This window comes from Parasteatoda tepidariorum, chromosome 5 (assembly GCF_982258835.1).
Source record: "Parasteatoda tepidariorum strain Cologne lab strain chromosome 5, Ptep-v5.0, whole genome shotgun sequence".
Lineage (NCBI taxonomy): Eukaryota > Metazoa > Arthropoda > Arachnida > Araneae > Theridiidae > Parasteatoda > Parasteatoda tepidariorum.
In genome coordinates, this window is record NC_141759.1 from 288,096 (window position 1) to 307,901 (window position 19,806).

The 19,806-nt window shown below is 30.0% G+C and overlaps 1 protein-coding gene across 1 annotated transcript in view; it reads left to right on the forward strand.

Moving 5' to 3' along the window:
- The first annotated feature begins 3,073 nt into the window (after positions 1-3,073).
- alpha-Man-Ia (alpha-Mannosidase class I a) overlaps positions 3,074-19,806 on the forward strand; it is a 50,685-nt gene continuing 33,952 nt past the window's right edge. Inside the window, exon 1 of the mRNA XM_016070044.5 lies at positions 3,074-3,799. Coding sequence (XP_015925530.1) covers positions 3,167-3,799 — 633 coding nt within the window. The 5' untranslated portion in view covers positions 3,074-3,166. The remainder of the gene's footprint in view (positions 3,800-19,806) is intronic.

Below are 19,806 nucleotides of genomic sequence, written 5' to 3' on the forward strand. Positions count from 1 at the left end.
AAAACTATAGAATATATAAAGTTTAAATGGGCCTTTCATGTTATATCATTAAATTTAGTAAAACTATCTCTCGGGCATTAGGTTTTAACTCTTATAAGAATATACATATTTCTTTCTGTTAATGTACAAATATTTTTCCGATGTGTTTTGGATATCCCTTCTCTAATAAGAAGAGATACCATTTTGTTTTCGTTTGCATAGGAAAGAATACCAAATATTTTTCTTTTTTTTAATTTAATTAGCCACAATAAAGAAGGAACGTTGCAATGCTACGTGCTACATTAAAGACGTCTCTAGAGTAACTGAATCACTGTTCATATGGAAATCGCTGGTATCCGTCTCATACAACAACGCCTCCTATAGTTCGTTGCGATCGCGAATAGAATAGACTCCGGGGAATAGTGACGTGACCTAAGCGACCTATTCGCGATCGCAACACTCAAATACGCCATCTGGGGAGAGACCGGTTTCATGCATTTAGCCCTTCTCCCTTCCCTCTCTTCCTCTTTTCAGTTGTATAGGAATGTACTACAATAATTTCCCTTTTCTTAATATTTTTCCTTTTTATTTAATAAAAATATTTTTTAAAATTCGCGATCGCAACGCTCGAGTACGCCGTCTAGCGGGAGCCTGTAAATATCAGACATTAATTTATCACGTTTTCATTTAGTTCCATCAAAGTCATTGACTGAATAAGACGCCATTTTTTAGCAGCAAATAAGAAACAAAATTTCCCTAAGGAAAAGGCCGAAGAACTTGAAAAAAATCTCCAGAATATTAGTAAATCTTTCAGGAACAGAACACGCCAAACATTTGAAGAAAAATTCCTCAATAATTTTTAATTTCTATTATCAACAAACTTGCAACTGATGACTTCCGATTTCGGATACTGTTACAGATGTGTGTATTAAGGTAAAATGCATTTCTTCTGTCTTCAATTCATTACGAATTAAAGTGAAGTTAACATTGCTTTCGTCATTCCAGTGAATAAATATGAATTCAGAACATACAGAAATGTAATAGTTATAGAATATTCTTCTTTGTTATAGAATAGTATATATTTCTGTATCCATATAATTCGGAAAACAACAGTAAAAAATTATCCAAGTTACTTGAAATAGTGCCATTTGTGCTGATTCTTAATTAATTTTAATCGTTTTCTTGGTAAGTTTTTTTTAGTTTTGAAAGAATAAGTTCAACTAGAATTCTAGTTGCTGAATTCAGCTATTCTGTTTTTAGCTACATATTCAAATTCATATCAATTATAAAATTTTGCTGTGTAGTATGTTATCTAAAAGTAATGAAGGGATAAACTATGTATCTATTATTTGAGAATAAAGTTTTCAAACAAGGAACTTATCATTTTGGAATTCTCCGGGCATTATAAATCAGGTAAGTGCAATGATTTTTACAATAAAAAATTTGCTTGTAAATATTTTTTTTCATTTGATGATGGTTCTCTACAGAATGGTTTTTTACGTCTGATTAAGAACTATAAGAATAATAAAAAAAGAAACAGTATGAAAGTTTTTATTTCAATGTAAAGAATTCTTAAAATCGTTTTTTTTATCCTAAGAATTCTTTATTTTCCGTATTTTAGTTTATAATTTTTTGATAAAAATTGTTCTCAAAATACTTTTTTTGAAAAATTAAATGGTATAACATTATGTGTTTATGTATACTTCTTGTATATTCCAATGTTTGAAGTAATATGATTCAGAAAAGTATGGAATAAAAATTCGGTACTTACGTATTAACGCCACCGCCGCTACACATTTGGCGGTTTTTAAGTGCCGCCAATCTACACTTAAAATTTTTGCGACAATTCATAAAATAAAACACTTTATTTAAAATCAAAATAGTCAATCGGATTTCGGTGGAAAATGAGCCGATATAGAGTTTAGCATAGATTCAAAACAATCATATCGCCATATGAACTCTGATAAATAAGATTCCAAATGAAATAACATTTCCAAAGCGTACGTTTACCAAGAAAAAGTTTCATGTTGTGGGAATCGGTACATTTTCGTTTTTTCGGTAAAATATTTCCCTCCTGAAAAAATAAAATTGCATCTTCTTTTGTTTTTGGCAAATCCCAAAGACGAATTTTCGTAGCACTAAAAATGGCGACAAAAGAGAATTGTTTTTCTGTTTTTGTTTCGTCAGCATTCTTTATTTTACGTTTCTTAGTTTCTAAATAATGATTTTTATTGAAACTTGAAATTTTTTGATAAAAATTGTTGTCAAAAAACTTTGTTTACAAAATTAAATTTCATAAAATTATGAGGCTTATGCATACTTTTTGTTCATTTTAATTTTTGAAGTAATATGATTCTTAAAACTATAGAATGTAAAGTTTAAATGGGCCTTTCATGTTATATCATTAAATTTAGTTATACTATTTCTCGGGCATTAGGTTTTAACTCTTATAAGAATATTCATATTTTTTTCTGTTAATGTACAAATATTTTTTCGATGTGTTTTGGATATTCCTTCTCTAATAAAAAGAGATGCCATTTTGTTTTCGGTTGTACAAGAAAGAATATCAAGCATTTTTCTTTTTTAAATTGAATAAGCCACATTAAAGAAGGAACGTTGCAATGCTACACGCTACATTAACGACGTCTCCAGAGTAACTGAATGACGGTTCATATAGAAATCGCAGGTATGCGTCTCATACAACAACGCCCCCTGTAGTTCGTTGCGATCGCGAATTTCTATGATACTTTTCTTTAGAACTATGTTTAATGTAGTTTTCAGTTCCATATTGTTTTTCAAGTTAAAAGATTTCAATCTGTGTGAAAATCAAGAGAGAAACCAACGTACTTCCCTCATTTATGACTTTCCACACGCTAATGGGGAAAGCATGTGAAGTGTTGCCAAAGGAAAAGAGTTCTGCTCTACGCCACCTGCAGCCCATTTCGATCGCCAATGATCGCATAGATAACGAATCACATTCAGTGAGAATGATCCATAAGGTGCCCTGCGTGAAAACTCCCAATGAAATATTAGTAAGCTAAAAGCAATAACTCGGAAGAGCAGCGAAATCTTAATTCATGGATCTGGCAGTACAGTCAACTTCCTTCTTAGCGCCATCTGTCGTTATTTATAGAAAACTTTTCACTTTCAGTTTATTTATCAATCTTTTCTCCAGCTGGTATGTAAAATGGCGACCAATGCTCTATTACCAACCTATCAACGTTATATCAATGGAGCTCCTGTTACTGCCGGTGGCCGTAAAACTCTTCGACTTCGAGAAAAATACATAGTATTGCTTGTTCTAGGGACTTTCGTGGCTGTGTGTATTGGAACATTTTTCTTTTTACCAGAGCTTCGCTCGGGCTCTACTATCAACACTGCTTATCGCCAACTCAGAGATGCGGGATCCGATCTTCTTTTACCACCTCTTCAAGTCGTCGACAAAAATGTTTTTCGGCCGCATGATGTCAACAATGTTGATCCTCATCTAATAATGGATCGAGCTAAACTTATTCTCAAAATCCAAGATGATTTAGAAAAAGAGAGACAGAAGAATATGAAAGAAAACATGGATAAGGCTCAGGTAGAGAACCCATTGCCAAAAAATGAACTATTGCAATCTACTGCGTCCAAAAATTTAGAGCATAAGAGCAATGATCCGCAAGAACAGTGGGTCAATAATGTTGTGAACATTCCAATGACTGACAGAAAATCATCCGAGTTAAATGACATCGTCAGGGATCATCCAGGTGGTCCTGGAACCAGAGGTGGAGAACCAGCTGATCCTGACATTAGAGAAAAAAGGAATAAAATCAAAGAGGTTAGTTTTATTTCTTGATTTCACGTGCTTGCTAACTTTTTTTTTTAAAGTCATGTAGTGAGCTGTGGGATTCAAAAATCAGTAGTTTATAGCGATTCTTGGCTACTAATTTTAACGTTAGTTTAGCAGGGAAACAAGGTTCTATCGTGACTAATTTTTCGAATTTGATAGTTAAAAAACTTCACTGGTCCGTCAATGGGTGTAAAGAAAATGCCTCTGAATGTTAACAAGAAATATAACTAATACATTTAAAAATAGCAGATAGCACTGGTGAACAAATTTTTTCTACTTGCAAATTTATATATACTCTTGAATTTGGATGTATGTTTTTGAAATCTGAAATTACTCTGCTCCTAAAGCTGCATTTCTTTTATTAAATGACAGTTTTAGTCTATTCTTTTCAAAATGTATAAGTTTGAAAAATGTTATGTATAGTAGGGGTCTCGTAAATGTTTGAAAAAGTAGTGCAGTGACTAAGAGCATTGCAAAAGTCTGTAGTGATTCCAGGCAACTACTTTTAATATTAGTTTTACCAAGAAACAATGTTCTAGTTTTTAGTGGGTACAATTCTTCACATGAATGTCAATGGATGCAATAAAAATGCTGTGTTTGCAGTTGAGCATTAACTGAAAATGCATATTTAGAATAATGTATAACATATATTTAAGCGTTACAGATAAGAGATAACACTGGTGAATGAATTTTTTGCACAATACAAACTCTTGAACTTGCCTAATTTGGATGTGGAGATTTCAGATATTTGAGATGAGTTTTTCTCCTATAGCTATGGTTTTTTTTATTATTAAATTACATTTTTAGTGTATTCTTCGGCAAAATGTGCAATTTTGAAAATGTTAGATGAATGAGGGGTTGCATAATGTTGTACCACACTCTTAGAGGAGTTAAAACACATTTTCAGGATTGAAATTGAATAGGAACCCATGCCCGGAAATGTCGCCATAAGCTACTAGGAGTATTTCCAATTTATGATCTGTTTCTTGGTCTGGTCATAATTGGGAAGCACCCCTAGCTGCAAACGACAGCATTTCCAGCATGGGTTCATAGGGTTGGCAAGGTTTAGGACAGAATGGAATAATCCACGGTTTAAACCCTGGTTTAAACAGTCCTGTTCAAAACCCCTTTGTCCAAAACTTTCTTAAACTGTCCAAAACCCTTTTACTCGAATTATGTCACAATTTTGGCTGAACAATATTTAAGAGGTATAATAAACATAGAACTAATAACATATTGATAATTATATATACTAGTCAATATTTGTTTTTAAAAGTATAATGTTTTATTAATATTGTTTGACTCTTCAATTTAAACAAAGGAAGATTAATCAGTAATCAAGTTCAATTGGTCCTCTCATTCAATAGTACATAACTGAAGTTCGACCTTGCTATACAGGTTAATATATTAGGAACTAAGTGCTTGGTTTGTCATAAACAGGTTTATTTATCTATAGTACTATTCAAGAATACTTTTATTTTATTCATGTTCAATTCTTTTAGCATAGTGGTGATACATCACCAGTGTCAGTAACTGAAACTGATGTTATGCCCTTCAAAACTGTTAATACATTTTTCAGTTATTTTGTATTTTCAATTTAAACTAATATATTTATATTTAAAAACAATTTTTTTTCTCGATAGATGTCTTTTTTATCATCCTGTGATGCAGAAATTATAAAAAATTTTTAAAAAAATATTGTGAAAAATAAAAGGTTAATTTTTGAACAAATTTAGTATTTCTTTTAAGAAAAATTATTATTTTTTAATATTGCCATATTTATCCTTATGCAAAAATATTATTTATCAGTATTAAAAGCATATTTATATTTAAAGGATTAGGTATTCACTTTTGTTGTTGAATGAATTGTGGAGCTTCAAAAATTATAAACCTTTTCCTATTATATTATATTATTTTCTTTTAATAAGTTATAGTAAATTGTATAAAAAGTATCAAATATTTATTGATACATGTAATTATTATGTGTACAATCAGGGTTCTGTTTAGAAGAAATTCGGGTCTGTTAACGGACCCTTCACAAAATATCTTTTCATAAAAACGGACCCTTCACAAAATATTTTAACTTAATAACGGACCCTTCACAAAATAATTTATCTTTTGATCTGTTTTCTTCAAATTTGTTTATCTTCATTACTATTTTGTTAATCAAATAAACCCTTCCCAGGAAGGGTATGGGGAGGAGGAAGAAAGACAGATGTAAACGAACTAAGTTTTGTCTTCGGCAGACGCTTCTTCCTTTATTCGTCCGACATGAATATTCTGCGTTCAGCAGTATAGGCTAATACCAAATATTTGTATGTTGCATCGCTAATTTAGTATCTGCAATTGCTCTTTATTTTTTTAAATTTAATTTTTTAAATTAGAATTTTACAGTGTTGAGCATAATGTTGTATGCCTTTACAATTTAAAAACTCCTTGAAAAAGTTTTTCTTTTTTTTTGCAATAACGGATGTGCCTATTTGCACAAATTCACAAAAACAGACCCTGGTTGATAGAATGTGACTTAACCTTTATTTTATATTCACAAATTACGAGTAATTTTTTCACAATTTTACAAAAACGCACCTTTCACAAAATGTCTGGACAGACCCCTGACAATGGTTACACCTATAGAATTTTTACCTTTTACCAAAGTTCAAGGTTTTGGACACTTTAAGAGAGTTTTACCCAGTTCACAAAATAATTTATCTTTTGATCTGACCCTTCACAAATTTGTTTATCTTCATTACTATTTTGTTAATCAAATAAACCCTTCCCAGGAAGGGTATGGGGAGGAGGAAGAACGACAGATGTAAACGAACTAAGTTTTGTCTTCGGCAGACGCTTCTTCCTTTATTCGTCCGAAATTAATATTCTGCGTTCAGCAGTATAGGCTAAATACCAAATATTTATATGTTGCATCGCTAATTTAGTAGCTGCAATTGCTCTTTATTTTTTTAAATTAAATTTTTTTAATTATAATTTTACAGTATTGAGCACAATGTTGTATGCCTTTACAATTTAAAAACTCCTTGAAAAAGTTTTTCTTTTTTTTTGCAATAACGAATGTGCCTATTTGCACAAATTCACAAAAACGGACCCTGGTTGATAGAATGTGGCTTAACCTTTATTTTATATTCACAAATTACGAGTAATTTTTTCACAATTTTACAAAAACGCACCTTTCACAAAATGTCTGGACAGACCCCTGACAATGGTTACACCTATAGAATTTTTACCTTTTACCAAAGTTCAAGGTTTTGGACACTTTAAGAGAGTTTTACCCAGTTTAGGACAGTAAAACCCACGTGTCCTGTCCAAAACCAGTTTAGGACGTCCAAAACCCCAACCCTGGTTCATACGTTATTTTAATCGTGATGATGTGTCCTAACTTTCCTAGAAGTATGTAACAACATTTATGATATCACCTATTATATATTATGCTTCCAAAGGTTGTTTATTTTAAAAAAAAAAATGGGCTGAAATAAAAGTTTAAGAAGAATTGTCGCTTGGAGAGATGAACCGATTGCAGATTTGAAATCAACAAAGCAAAAATTCTGTTAAAATTTTGATGTACGTAATTTCTTGGAGGAAATAAAAGAGCATTGAACAATTTGCAAAATTTCAAGTTTATGATAATTATCTAGCTTTTCAGAAATTGAATATTCATTGTCGAGAGAGGCTTAAAAAGTTGAAGGTTAAATTAACAAATTTTAAAAGAAAAGTTTCAGATCAGCAAACTGGTTTATATAATTATGAATAAATATTTCTCAATACTTCCTCATGCTTAGAATGAGTCAATTTTTTTATTCAAAATCATTTTGAACATAAGTGTAAGTTCATCTCCTTTGTGAAAATAATTGTAGTTAAATACCTTTTTAATAAAGTAGTTATGGTAAGCTACAAAAATAATGTTTTTCCGACCACCTATCTTTCTATAAATAATATGGTATGTGTTATCCCTTTTTTTTCAGTGAAAATAACATTTTAAGTAACAAAATACTCATTGTTAAGCATGTTTTTTCAAAATCCCAGAACATGTGGGCTTAAAATAAAAAACAACCCAATTTTGCCTGGGGATAAGTGAGTTTTTTATGAAGAAACCCAATTTCAAGTGAAGAGTTTTTTCATGCTCTACATACATGCTTAGTAACATATTATTTTGCATGATAGGTATGAAGATGGGTTTTTTCAAGTGAGTTTGATCCGAAAAAAACCATTGGGTTTTCTAGGTTAGGCCTTTGCAAACTCCGTTTTAAAAAAGATAGTTAAAAAAATGTTTACTTTGTTAGATTTGTTTACATTTTCTTATATAAGTATTTCAAAGTTGGATGTTTATTCGAGTGTACATATTTTTCTATAAATATGTTGTGATTTTTGTCCTGCACTGAGTGTTGTGATTTTTGTCCTGCACTGAGTGTGGTTATTAATAGCAAATGTTTTTGTTGAAAAATATTGATGTTAAAGCTTAAGGAAAAAAAATCAAAAAAAGTCTTTATTTAAGATTTAATATTTCAGTTCAAATATTAACATTTGTTTTAATTTTAGTAATTTTTTATTCTTTGTATAGAAATACTTAAGACTAATGAAGGATTATTAATCCGATAATTTGGTTACTTTTCTGTCGTTCGGGTGCAAGCAAAACACCGAAAAATGAGCACCACGAAACTTTTTTTAAAATAAATTTATTTTTTATGCACATTAAATTATATAAAATAAATTTAACAAAAAAAGATTAATTTCCTTGTTTACGGCTAACTGATCTTATCTTAACGACATTTTTTCCCCTAAAGGTTTGGGCTTACATTAAAGGATAATTTCAAGAAGTTTTTTTTATTTTCGAATTCAAGATTTTTCTTTTTCGAAGACTTAAAAAAATCTTTCTCTAGACCTACAGTGGGCCAAAAAACTTTTAATGATTGGATCTTCAGGATCTTGGTCTTCATCTTAATTCGTTTATCCAAAGATGATTCCATGAAAAATATAACTTTTTGTAAATATTTATTATTTTATTAATTAATAGTTGAAAAAATGTTGAATTGTATGGCATAAAATTTTTTACATAATTTTAAAGCATCTAAATTTGTTAGGCGAATTACAAAATTTGAACGAAATCGGTGGAATAGTTCCTGAGAAATTGATATTGATAAACACAGCTTCTTTAAAATTCACTTTCTCAGAAACTATCTGACCAATTTCGTTCAAATTTTGTACTTTGCCGTTTAAAATTACATTCTGGCAAATTATGTCAAAAATTTGATACCATACAATTCAAAATGTTTTTCGAATCTTATTAAATATAATAGAAAACAAATAATAAATGTATACTACATAATTTTTTTTTTTTTTGCATGAAATTATCTTTGGATAAGTAAATTTTATAATTGTGCGCGCTAATTGTGCGCGTTTTTTAAATTCGCTTAAAAATTACTTGGGCGCATGGCGAAATACGCAAAAAGTAAGTTTAACATTATGGGTTCAGAATTTTGGACTGCTCTCCAGACCGGACTACTAGGACAAAATTTCCTAGATTGTGACTGCCCCCTATTTGAAAATTTTTTCGTGCAATTATAAAATTGATTTATCCAAAGATAATTTCATGCAAAAAAAATAAATAATGTAGTATACATTTATTATTTTTTTCCTATTTTATTTTAAAAGATTCGAAAACATTTTGAGGGTCAGAAATCCTAATTCGTTGAAAAAAAAAACGTAATGTACTCATAGAAGCGTGATTATTCAATACACAATCTATGGGATGTTTAAGAATATTTCAACTATATTAAACTAGTTCATTTGCTATGGCATTATTTAAATATGTTCAGCCGTTCCTTTTTTTTTCTCAAAATTTTTTTTAGCAATTGAAACTAGTAGGTATAGTTAGCCCAATGTAGCACACACAAGAAAAACCGAAATAATTGTATCTCTTCTTCATATATATATATATATATATATATATATATATATATATATATATATATATATATATATATATATATATATATATATATATATATATATATTAATGGCGGGCACTTAGGGGTTGTCCCATTGGCCACAGAATTGCTACTCTCTTCTCGTTACCCAGTGGGCGGTGAAGCAGCGTCGCCCACGTCACACAACCACAAACCCGTTTATGGGGTGGGTCACATTCACGCAATCACACACAAAGGAAGAAGGACATAGAACACAGAGAGAAAGAAACATCCATGCTCTGAGCAGGATTCGAACCCGTGACCAGCGGCTCCGCAGTCAGGCACGCTAACCACTCGGCCACCAGGTCGGCCCTCTTTATATATTGTGTATAATTTATAATAGGAATTTTTTTCCCTCCACGTTTAAGTGACAACCATAATTTAGTAACAGTCGAAATTTTGAATTGTAAGGGATACAAAATTTTTACATCAATTTACAGAATGTAATTTTTCATGGCAAAATAAAAAATGAGTGAAATCGATCGAATAGTTCCCCAGGAAACAAATTTTAAAAAAGCCGTATTTTTTAAATTCAATTTCTCAGGAACTATTTAACCGATATTGTTCATATTTTATATTTTTCTTCATATTGAATAAACTTATATTGAATAAAATAAATAAATAAATATTTACTGAAAGTTATTTTTCGCGTAGAATTATCATTGGAAAAATGTATTAGATAATTGTGTGCAAAATATTTTCAGTGCCCTTAAAAAGTTCTTGAGATATGGCGAAATACATAAAAAGTAAATCCGAATCCGTTAAAAGGAAAACAAAAAAGAAGAGCTATGTTTATTTAGAGAAAGTATATGTTATTTTGTCTGATTTCGTAACTTAAAATATTGCCTGTACTAATTCAGGGGTCTGTCCAGACATTTTGTGAAAGGTCCGTTTTTCGTGAAATTGTGAAAAAATTACTCACATTCTTTCAACCAGGGTCCGCTTTTATGAATTTGTGCAAATAGGGTCCGTTATTACAAATAAAATAAAAAAAAAGAAAGAAACTTTTTCAAGGAGTTTTTAAATTGTAAAGACATACAAGATTATGCTCAACACTGTAAAATTATAATTAAAAAGCTTAAATTTTAAAAAATAAACAACAATTGCTGCTTCTATATTAGAGATGCAACATACAAATATTTGGTATTTAGCCTATACTGCTGAACGCAGAATATTAATTTCGGACGAATAATGGAAGAATCGTCTGCCGAAGAAAAAACTTAATTCGTTCACATCCATCTTTCCTGTTTTTTGCCCTGGAAAGGGTTTATTCGATTAACAAAATAATAATGAAGATGAACAAATTTGTGAAGGATCCGATTAAGAGAAAAATCATTTTGTGAAGGGTCCGTTTTTAAGTTAAAATATTTTGTGAAGGGTCCGTTAACGGACCCAAATTTCTTCTAAACAGACCCCTGTAATTAATTAGCATGTTTGAGGTCAACCCCGCTAACTATTAGGAATGAGCCCTAGAACGTGATAATCCGTTGTTAGATCAAAAATTATTGGTGTAGCTCGTTTTTTCCCCACTTTTTTTTAAAAATCGCGCTGCCCATTTTTTTATTACTTTAATCAGTCAGTTAAAAAACAAAAAGATGATGACTGATTTTATTCCTTCGAAACGTTTATCAGCGAAATACGCGAAGCACGTTTCGAAGTAGGGGGCAGACAGTCTTTCTTTTGTTTGTCGAAGTTAACAGTGTTTTACAAAGATAGACGGCCAAAGGAAATAAAAACGACCCAATTTTAGTGCCTTTCTCTTAAGGCACAACTATAATGTTAAATTCGAGCAAATAACTTAAATATTTTATTAACCTTTTTTAAAAACAACCCTTTTGGTGAGATTTTTGCAATTTAATAGTGAAAATTATAGTAATTAAAATCGATGAAAACTTCTAAATTTTTGTAATTTTATGTAAATTGTGACGCAGTGACGTAACTTTTAAAATACGGCTTTAGTGTACAGTTTAGATCACAAACTTTTTTCATTTTAACAAAATTGTGGCTTTTTTCCTTATTGAAAGGAAAGCATTTTAAGTCCTTCCGGCTGCGAAAAGAATAGAAGTTTTTGAAGTTTCAAAAATTTAGTCAATTATTCATAATTAAGTGAACAAAAGTATTACTCGAGAATATTTGAAAATTATTTAAATTATAACTTAACACATTTGATCGTTTCTGAGTCTATATTTTATTTAACTATTGCATAAAGAACACAGTGAAACTTTTGAAAAATCGTGATCAAGGAAATTATGTTCTGATTCATAAATTCCAAAACTAAGTTTGTTTAGTCTAGTTGAAAAGTTCATAAAAAAATGTGTACAAATGCACTTAATGTATCATTTGTAATAGTTCAAGAATATTGTTGTAATTCAATTGATGATCAGAGAGCTGATCTCGCATCAGAAAGGTTTGTCCTTTCCTTACTGTGCGAGCAGAGCGTGGCCCCACCGAATGACGCTTGTCAATGAGGCGGACATTTGAAGAAAAAAAAAGTTTTTTTCTTATAATGGTTTCGTATTATTTCAATGTTATGTACATATTTTTTAACGTTTTTCCAGGGTTCTCACGGGTCAGGGAGAACACAGAAAACCTGGAATTGTCATGAAATTTTTTTTTAAACTCCAAAAATCAGGGAATTGTCTAAGAAAGTTGCATTTTTATTTACAAAAACTCTGAATATTTCTATATTATACCTAGAAAATAACCAGTTTTAAAATTGTCAGTAGCAGTAATCAGTCATTCAGATTCGAGTTAAATAATTCTAACATCTATTACAATTATTTGTTATAAAAATTTCTCATTTTAGTCAAACTGAAATGTTCCCATCCTCATTTAATGATATTTTTTTACACAGAAAATCTTATACTTCACATTACAAATAAAATAATCAAAGTTTTCTGATGAAAATGTGATCTCGATTTTCATTAAAATTTACCTGGTATACTTTGAAAAGTGAAGGAATTTTTTTTTTTTTTTTTTGCAATTGAGCCCTGTTTTCTTCATCTATTATGTCATAATGTGAAGAGTAATTTTAATTAAAATACTCCTTACTCTAGTAGTCACACCTAAACCATATCTTCTAATCGTCGTCACAATCCTTACCCCTACTGTCTAGATAGAACTCTTTTTTTTTTAAAGTATAAATTAAGAAACAGATAGGGGGATTTTTTACTACCAAAGAGAAATGTGTTGGACCCGTCATTTTTTTAAATTTTATCTTATGTTCGTATTTTTTTGAACTTGAAAATTAGTTATGGTTTGATTACCTACCACTTATCATTATTTATCGTGATAAATCACTCTTTAGTTAACTTTATATAGTCGTTTCTAATGCTGTGAATGTTTGTTAAGAATAATACAGCTAACTGTTGAGATTTTCTTCTAACATAAAGATTATTCTAAACATTTAAAGAAATTTTTTAAAGACAAGTATGGATACAATTTTATTTATTTTTGTGGTTTATCAATTAGGAGTTACTGATTCATTATACGCGGTTAAGCATGCACGTTTCAAAAAACTAAAATGACGGCATACTAGTTAGAGGGAAAAATTTCTGCTCGTAAAAGAATTTCAGGCTAAAGCAAGTAAAAAACTAAAATTTGTATTAAAAAACAACTTGTTTTTGTCATATTTTCTGGTCGGGTTCTCCAAAGTTGTTTTGTCGTTTAGGGAAATGCGCATTTTACTTTATATGTGTCCTAGTCTATATGCATTTAGTTGGTAGGCATTTCGTTTATGTGTTTGTTGGATCATCTTTCGCCGCTGCCTTACATTGCTCATTCTGAAAGTGACGCGAAAAGTCAATATGAAAAAAATTTTAAAATATGTTTTTTTTTTTTTTTTTTTAAATGCTTGTAAAGTGACTACAACTTAGTGTTCTTTTTTTTTTTTTTTTAATGGATTATTCTTTTCTGTGAAACATTAAGCATAGTTCCAAATTAAATCTTTTGAGACATTTCGGCTTTTGTATTTTCCATTGAACTACACAGGACGCCCTTTTCAAAGAGCAGTTTAACTTATCTTATAAGTCATTTTTAAGAGACGTTTCAGTTTGGATTATTATTTTTTTAAATAAAAAAAAAGGCAATAAGGTGATAAATGACATGTTAGTATATGAAAACTCAGGAAGTAATTAAAAATGAGTCACGTCCAGTTATTAGTTTCCATGTTTGAAGCCGTAAAGATTCCCCTCATAATAATTAAAACACAGAAACTTTTCTCTGTTTATGAAGCATCTCTTTTCCTTCGTCATAAAATTGTGTAAATAAGTAATGTTTTTGAGAGAGGCGAACGATACACTTTGGGTTATTATCATCAATGCAGACAAAAAGTGCTCTCCACAACTTTTTAAAACAACTTATCTTCAGAATTATATATGTCCTATGGAGTTACAGAGAATAAGCAGTACGGAATCTTTTAATTCCTCCCTCCCCCTAAAAGAGAAAATATTTCGTATTCGTCACTACTCGTTGATATTATCCCATTCATTCCTTGTGAGATTGTCACGGCATCATTTTGTTTCCAATTAAAACAACTGATAAAATAGTGTGATTTGATCATCCTCACATCCTCCTTCATTGTATGCAAATTGTTCCTGAGATTCTTTTTAATTGTTCTGACCTCTACCCCTGGATGAGGTTGGATGGACACTGTCCTTTTTCTTTTGGGGTGTGCCCCTCATTTATTGTCCTCTGTCATTCATTTTTTCCCCTTCTTCTGTCTGTTTTGCTAATGAATCAACAGGGGTCGTGAAACAACACCCTTTGTGATTTATAATAGCAAGTCTGAATAAAGCACAAATGAAAGTAAAAACAGGAAGAAAAAAGTAATGTAAAGTTAAAACAAAACTCTGATGCTAAAAATAAAATTTTCCAGATAAAAAAAAAAGTATCCTTAAAATTTTATACGAATTATCAGAAACGCTTATAAAATTGCCACGTTATCAAAATTTTAAGCTGAACATCTCAGTTATCCAATGACCGTATTTTCAAAACAAACTGAAGAAAAAAGTCTAATTGAAAATTGCTGTTTATTTGATTTTTCTTTTGTGTTTTAACTAAAACTGGTTCTCTTTTTCCCCTTTTCTTTGGCTGAAACTTGTGAACCCTGTATCTTCTTGAGTGAACAAACTTTGTATTGTTAAATCTGAATCTGCTTGAGTTCTTATCCCCCCCCCCTACATTTTGACATACTGGGCGAAGTTTAGTTATGATTTTTTTTTTAAAGTAAAATTTATAGGTTTAGAACAAAACATAACGAAAGTGAAAAATAGAGAGTCATGAACGGCTCGAATAAAAAGTTTGTGGTGTAATTCAGCACTTGTTATAAAAAGATACGAGGTTAGCTGTTATTTATTTTGTTTGCCGTAAGAAATAAACTAATAAAATAAAATATAAATTTCTGAAGAGTTCTGCTAAATATCGCTTAACCATAATAATTGGTTAAAAAAAATTTTTAGTCTTGCAATTTTTTTTTAGAGTGGCACTTATGTTTATTGATATTGGTTATTATTATTATTTTCTTTTTTAATGCACCCAGTACTAAAAATTTTTCCATGAATTGATTTAAAACTATTATGAGTCCTTCAGAATTGATAAAATTATATTGAAAACTGTTATTTCTGTTCTAAACTAAGTAGTTCTGTAATTAAAAATTGTTTATTTTATTATTCTTTAGCGATTAAATTAGCTTTTATTACTTAAGTAGAGTTAATTATACTCTTTTTAGCTGGCCATTTTTTAAAAAAATATATCTAATAATCTGGTGTATGTATACTGCTTTAAAAATTCCCGATTTTGTCTTTTTTTTCTTCTTTTAAATTTATTATTTTTTTTACTTGAAAAATGTCCTGATTTCAAACATATGATTTTTTCCCTAATTCGCCGAATTCTGTGAATATCAAGATCGTTGTTCCGTGGACTTCCATAAATTAAAAATATGTAACTTGACGAAATTTTTCGCGTATTCTGCAAATCTTAAGTTTAAATTTCAAAATTTTCGAAAACTGTCGTTAACGAGACTTATTTATCTCGTATCTGTAGATCTTTTTATCCTTTGCCCGAGTTCACGCACTAAATCAAGTTTTTTACGTAGAGCGAAACGCTACTTCGTGACATCAACTAACACATGTAAAATTGATAATGTGAAAAGTAATTCTAAAATCGCGAAAAGATCCTTCTATCTAAAAGAGTTTCAATTTTTATTTTAATAATTAATTTTGATATTAATTATGATTTATAATGAATGAATTATTAATTTGATTCTGTATTTTTAGGCATTACAACTGATTTCCACATGATTTTGACAAATTTTTTTATCGTATACACTAGATTTGCACCAAATGCATGATGAATCTATGTAGTGTTTCGATCATTCAAATGTTGCTATTGATTTTTAGTTTTTCAAGTCGTGAATTAAAATAACGACATGCGAAATTCAAATCGTGCTTCTGTATATTCACTTTTTGACGCGACGATACTATCGTTTTTTCAGCAATTACTACTACTGATTTTCACATTGTTTCTAAATTTTTAATATCATCTATGTTTCACAATGCACGCATCGCGCATTTGATTAATCACTTTTTTGACTTGCCAGTTACGAAAAAAGAAGAATGATTTTTTTATTTTATTGCAAGAATCCACTATACATTCTACCGTAATTTCCCCATTTTTTTATATGTTGGTGAGATAAAAAAAAAATGAATAAGACTCGAAACAATTTTTACCTCTTCATATGATGATTCGTTATGAATGTTATTTTTGTGCATCAAAGTAAAAGTCTATTATTTATTTATTTTTTCTTCATATAATTCAACAAAAAAATCTATGAAAAAAATTTAGTATTAAAAAAACTGCAATTAGATATTAAAGTATAAAAAAAACTATCAACCTTTAAATTTCTAAATAAGTAAGAAATCGGATAATTTCTTGATCTTGCTATCACATGTCTATAATTTTTTCTTTGGTCCACAACAAAGCCTGGATTATTCATCGTACGTACGTCAACCTGAAGACAGGACTGATACCACGCCAACCATTATTACCGCGGATTCCATCAGATAATGTTTGCCGAGACACACATCTTGCTTTAAACTACTCTTAAAAAACCAGATCTTTTACTTGATGTCATAAATAACAATGCTTAAACTAAGAGTGAGATATTATTAAATATTTTATAATTGAAATGGTAGACAAAAAGTTAAATAAACACCCAAATGAAAAAAAAAAAAAAAATTGTTGACTTCTATTCTATGCAATGCCTTTGAGTTTTTATTTTTGCCTCGCCCTGAATGAATTAAAATTTCAAGCAATAAGATTAAGAAATGTATCATTTTCTCATTTATAATAATAATTATAACTAGAATTTATAATTTTCTAAAAGCAGAAATTGACCACCATAAATGAATATGTCCCTTTTTTCCTGCTAAAATTTCAGATATTTTTTAATAAATCTACAATTATCCTTGTTGATAATTTTTACTATGCAGTTTTTTTTTTTAATGCTTTCGATAAAATTAAACAAAGGTTGAAAAAGATGTAAAGATATTTTTGTATGTAAGCATGTTCTTTTCTGGCATTATTTACTTTAGTCGTGTAATCTAAATCTTTGATTCGATAAACTTATTTATTTAGAACTGTGAAAGAGTACTTTTTTTCTTGTACCTAAAAATTACTGAATTGCTATCACTTATTATCAGGCAGTTCAATTTATCTACCAAATTATTAGACGCACTAAAATATTCTATGTAAAATCTTAATTACTCAGGTGATACAGCTTTATTGTTTTTACGCGACTCAAACCTTGTTTACGTTCGTGTATCAATTGGTTCAATTAGAAAATATCCAATATAAATTCGACGATTGGATATATTAGACGATGTATTATATAAATATAGACTATTTATTATTATATCAGGTATTATATTAGTATATTATAATAATTAGACCAAATTATTAGACGCGCTGTAGTGTTTTAATCATTGCATGTTTTGCACGATTTTATATGTAATACTTTTCTATTTAAACATACAATGGGTTTTTATTTATTCAGGATACATATATATATATATTTTAACTTCCTATTTGTGTTTATTTTTAATGCATTGCATACAATGTTAACCAATTGATATACGAACATAAACAAGTGTAAACCGGTTTCAGCCGCGTAAAAACAGTATACATCTGATAATGAAGGTTTTACATAGAATATTATAGTGCGTCTAATAGTTTGGCCGGGGTCTGTAAAACCCTTTGTAATTGGGTCCCCGTAACTCGAAATCTTGGTTGAGATTTTTACTGAGACAAAGTGCGGCAAATCCTGAGACAAAATGTCATTTCTGCTGAGACATTTTCTGTTTTTGCAGCACTGCTACTTAAATAATCACTGGCTGCGGTTAGTGTGCGGGTGGGTGACCACTCGGAAGAGTCTGCGTAGCGTAGGGACCAAGGGTGTGCAGTATGTGTTCCCGTTAAACTGTTCAACCGGATAGTGCTCGACTTCGCGTGCAGGTCTTCGGGCTATCGAAGAGGGGGGTGCCATCCCTTCTGCAGAGGATCAAAATTGTGATGGCATGTCTTCGGATTATCCTCGGGGATGTTTCCCAAACCGTCGCCAATAGCCCATTGTGCAGCTCTAATGCGACGTAAATGAACTACAACTCAATTGTAAAAAAAAGAGGATCATTTAAGTTATGAAGAAAATTTTGCATTCTCAGGCTCTGTAAACAGAATGTGTCATATTTATCACTACTCTACGGCGATTTATCTTTAGATGGAATATGACAGGTGTTATAAAGATTTTGAAACATATTTTACATTCAGCCTATTAAAATCTTTAGATTGATAAAATTGTTAAGCTGGAAATGTTATGGTTATTCTTTAATAATTCTTCATTTATTTTAAAAATACGTCAATCTTTTCTGAGTATTGTCAGTAAAAATAATATACGTACATTTAAAAACAAAATGGGAAAAATTATCATTATTTTTTAAATTGTGTGTCCAATTCTGGTTTATAATTAGTGTAGGTTGAGTGCTGTTGGTATTCTATTATAATGACGCTTTTAGTGTCACTACGCATCACTTTGAAAATTATATTTTGTATGAAAACTACACAGATCAAAGTGCTAGTTAATATAAATTAATTATAATTTACGAAAATTTTTTAAACTTTGAATCGCCCACAAATGGCAATAATAAAAATTAAGCTCTATGGAACATAAGGAATTATATTAATTGTGAAATTAAAAATAATTTAAATAAATGTATTCCACTCCTCAATATCTTCTAATAAACATTTTATTTTCCTTCTGTCTATTTTGGCCCTCCTCTTCATATTTATTAACTCTTCAGACATGAATTTATGCTTCTATTGGTATAAGTACCTACACATTTTAAAAGTATTTTTCCGAATGCCTTGTGTACCTTAAAACATTGTTTGCCTTCTGATTAGATTTTTATTGGTGATAGCTTACACAGCTTTTCCGAAATGTTTCACTTCTAAACGTCGTTTGAAATGGCCACTAAAAGATTGATTAAAGGTCTTTAAAAAAGGCTCTTCTGTTGACACTTCTTCCAGAAAGCGTCATTTGTTGGTTTCACATGTATTGACTTAACACCGATTGTTTATTATCACTGCGTGTAATGGGAGAGAATTGTGTTCTGATGAAATAAACACTGTTAAGTGTATGATATGTTATTTTTGTAAATGTTGTGAGTTTGAAACAATTATTGTTGGGTTTATCCCTCTTTAGCTATCGCTTCCTATTTATTTGAAGATATGTTACATTTTTGTGAAAATTAGTAACGTTTTTTAATACTTAAAAAGTTATTCCAAACATTGCATTGTCGTAAAAATGTTTGAAAATTGATTTTAATATTTTTCATCGAGAAAAAAAAAACGCTTTTTTAATGAACCATTTAAATGCTGAGCTAAGAAAAGGATTAAGATAGCTTGATATTCGATAAATTCTCTACTAAAGAGTATCTAAAGACAACTAAGAAATATTTCAGAAAAAAA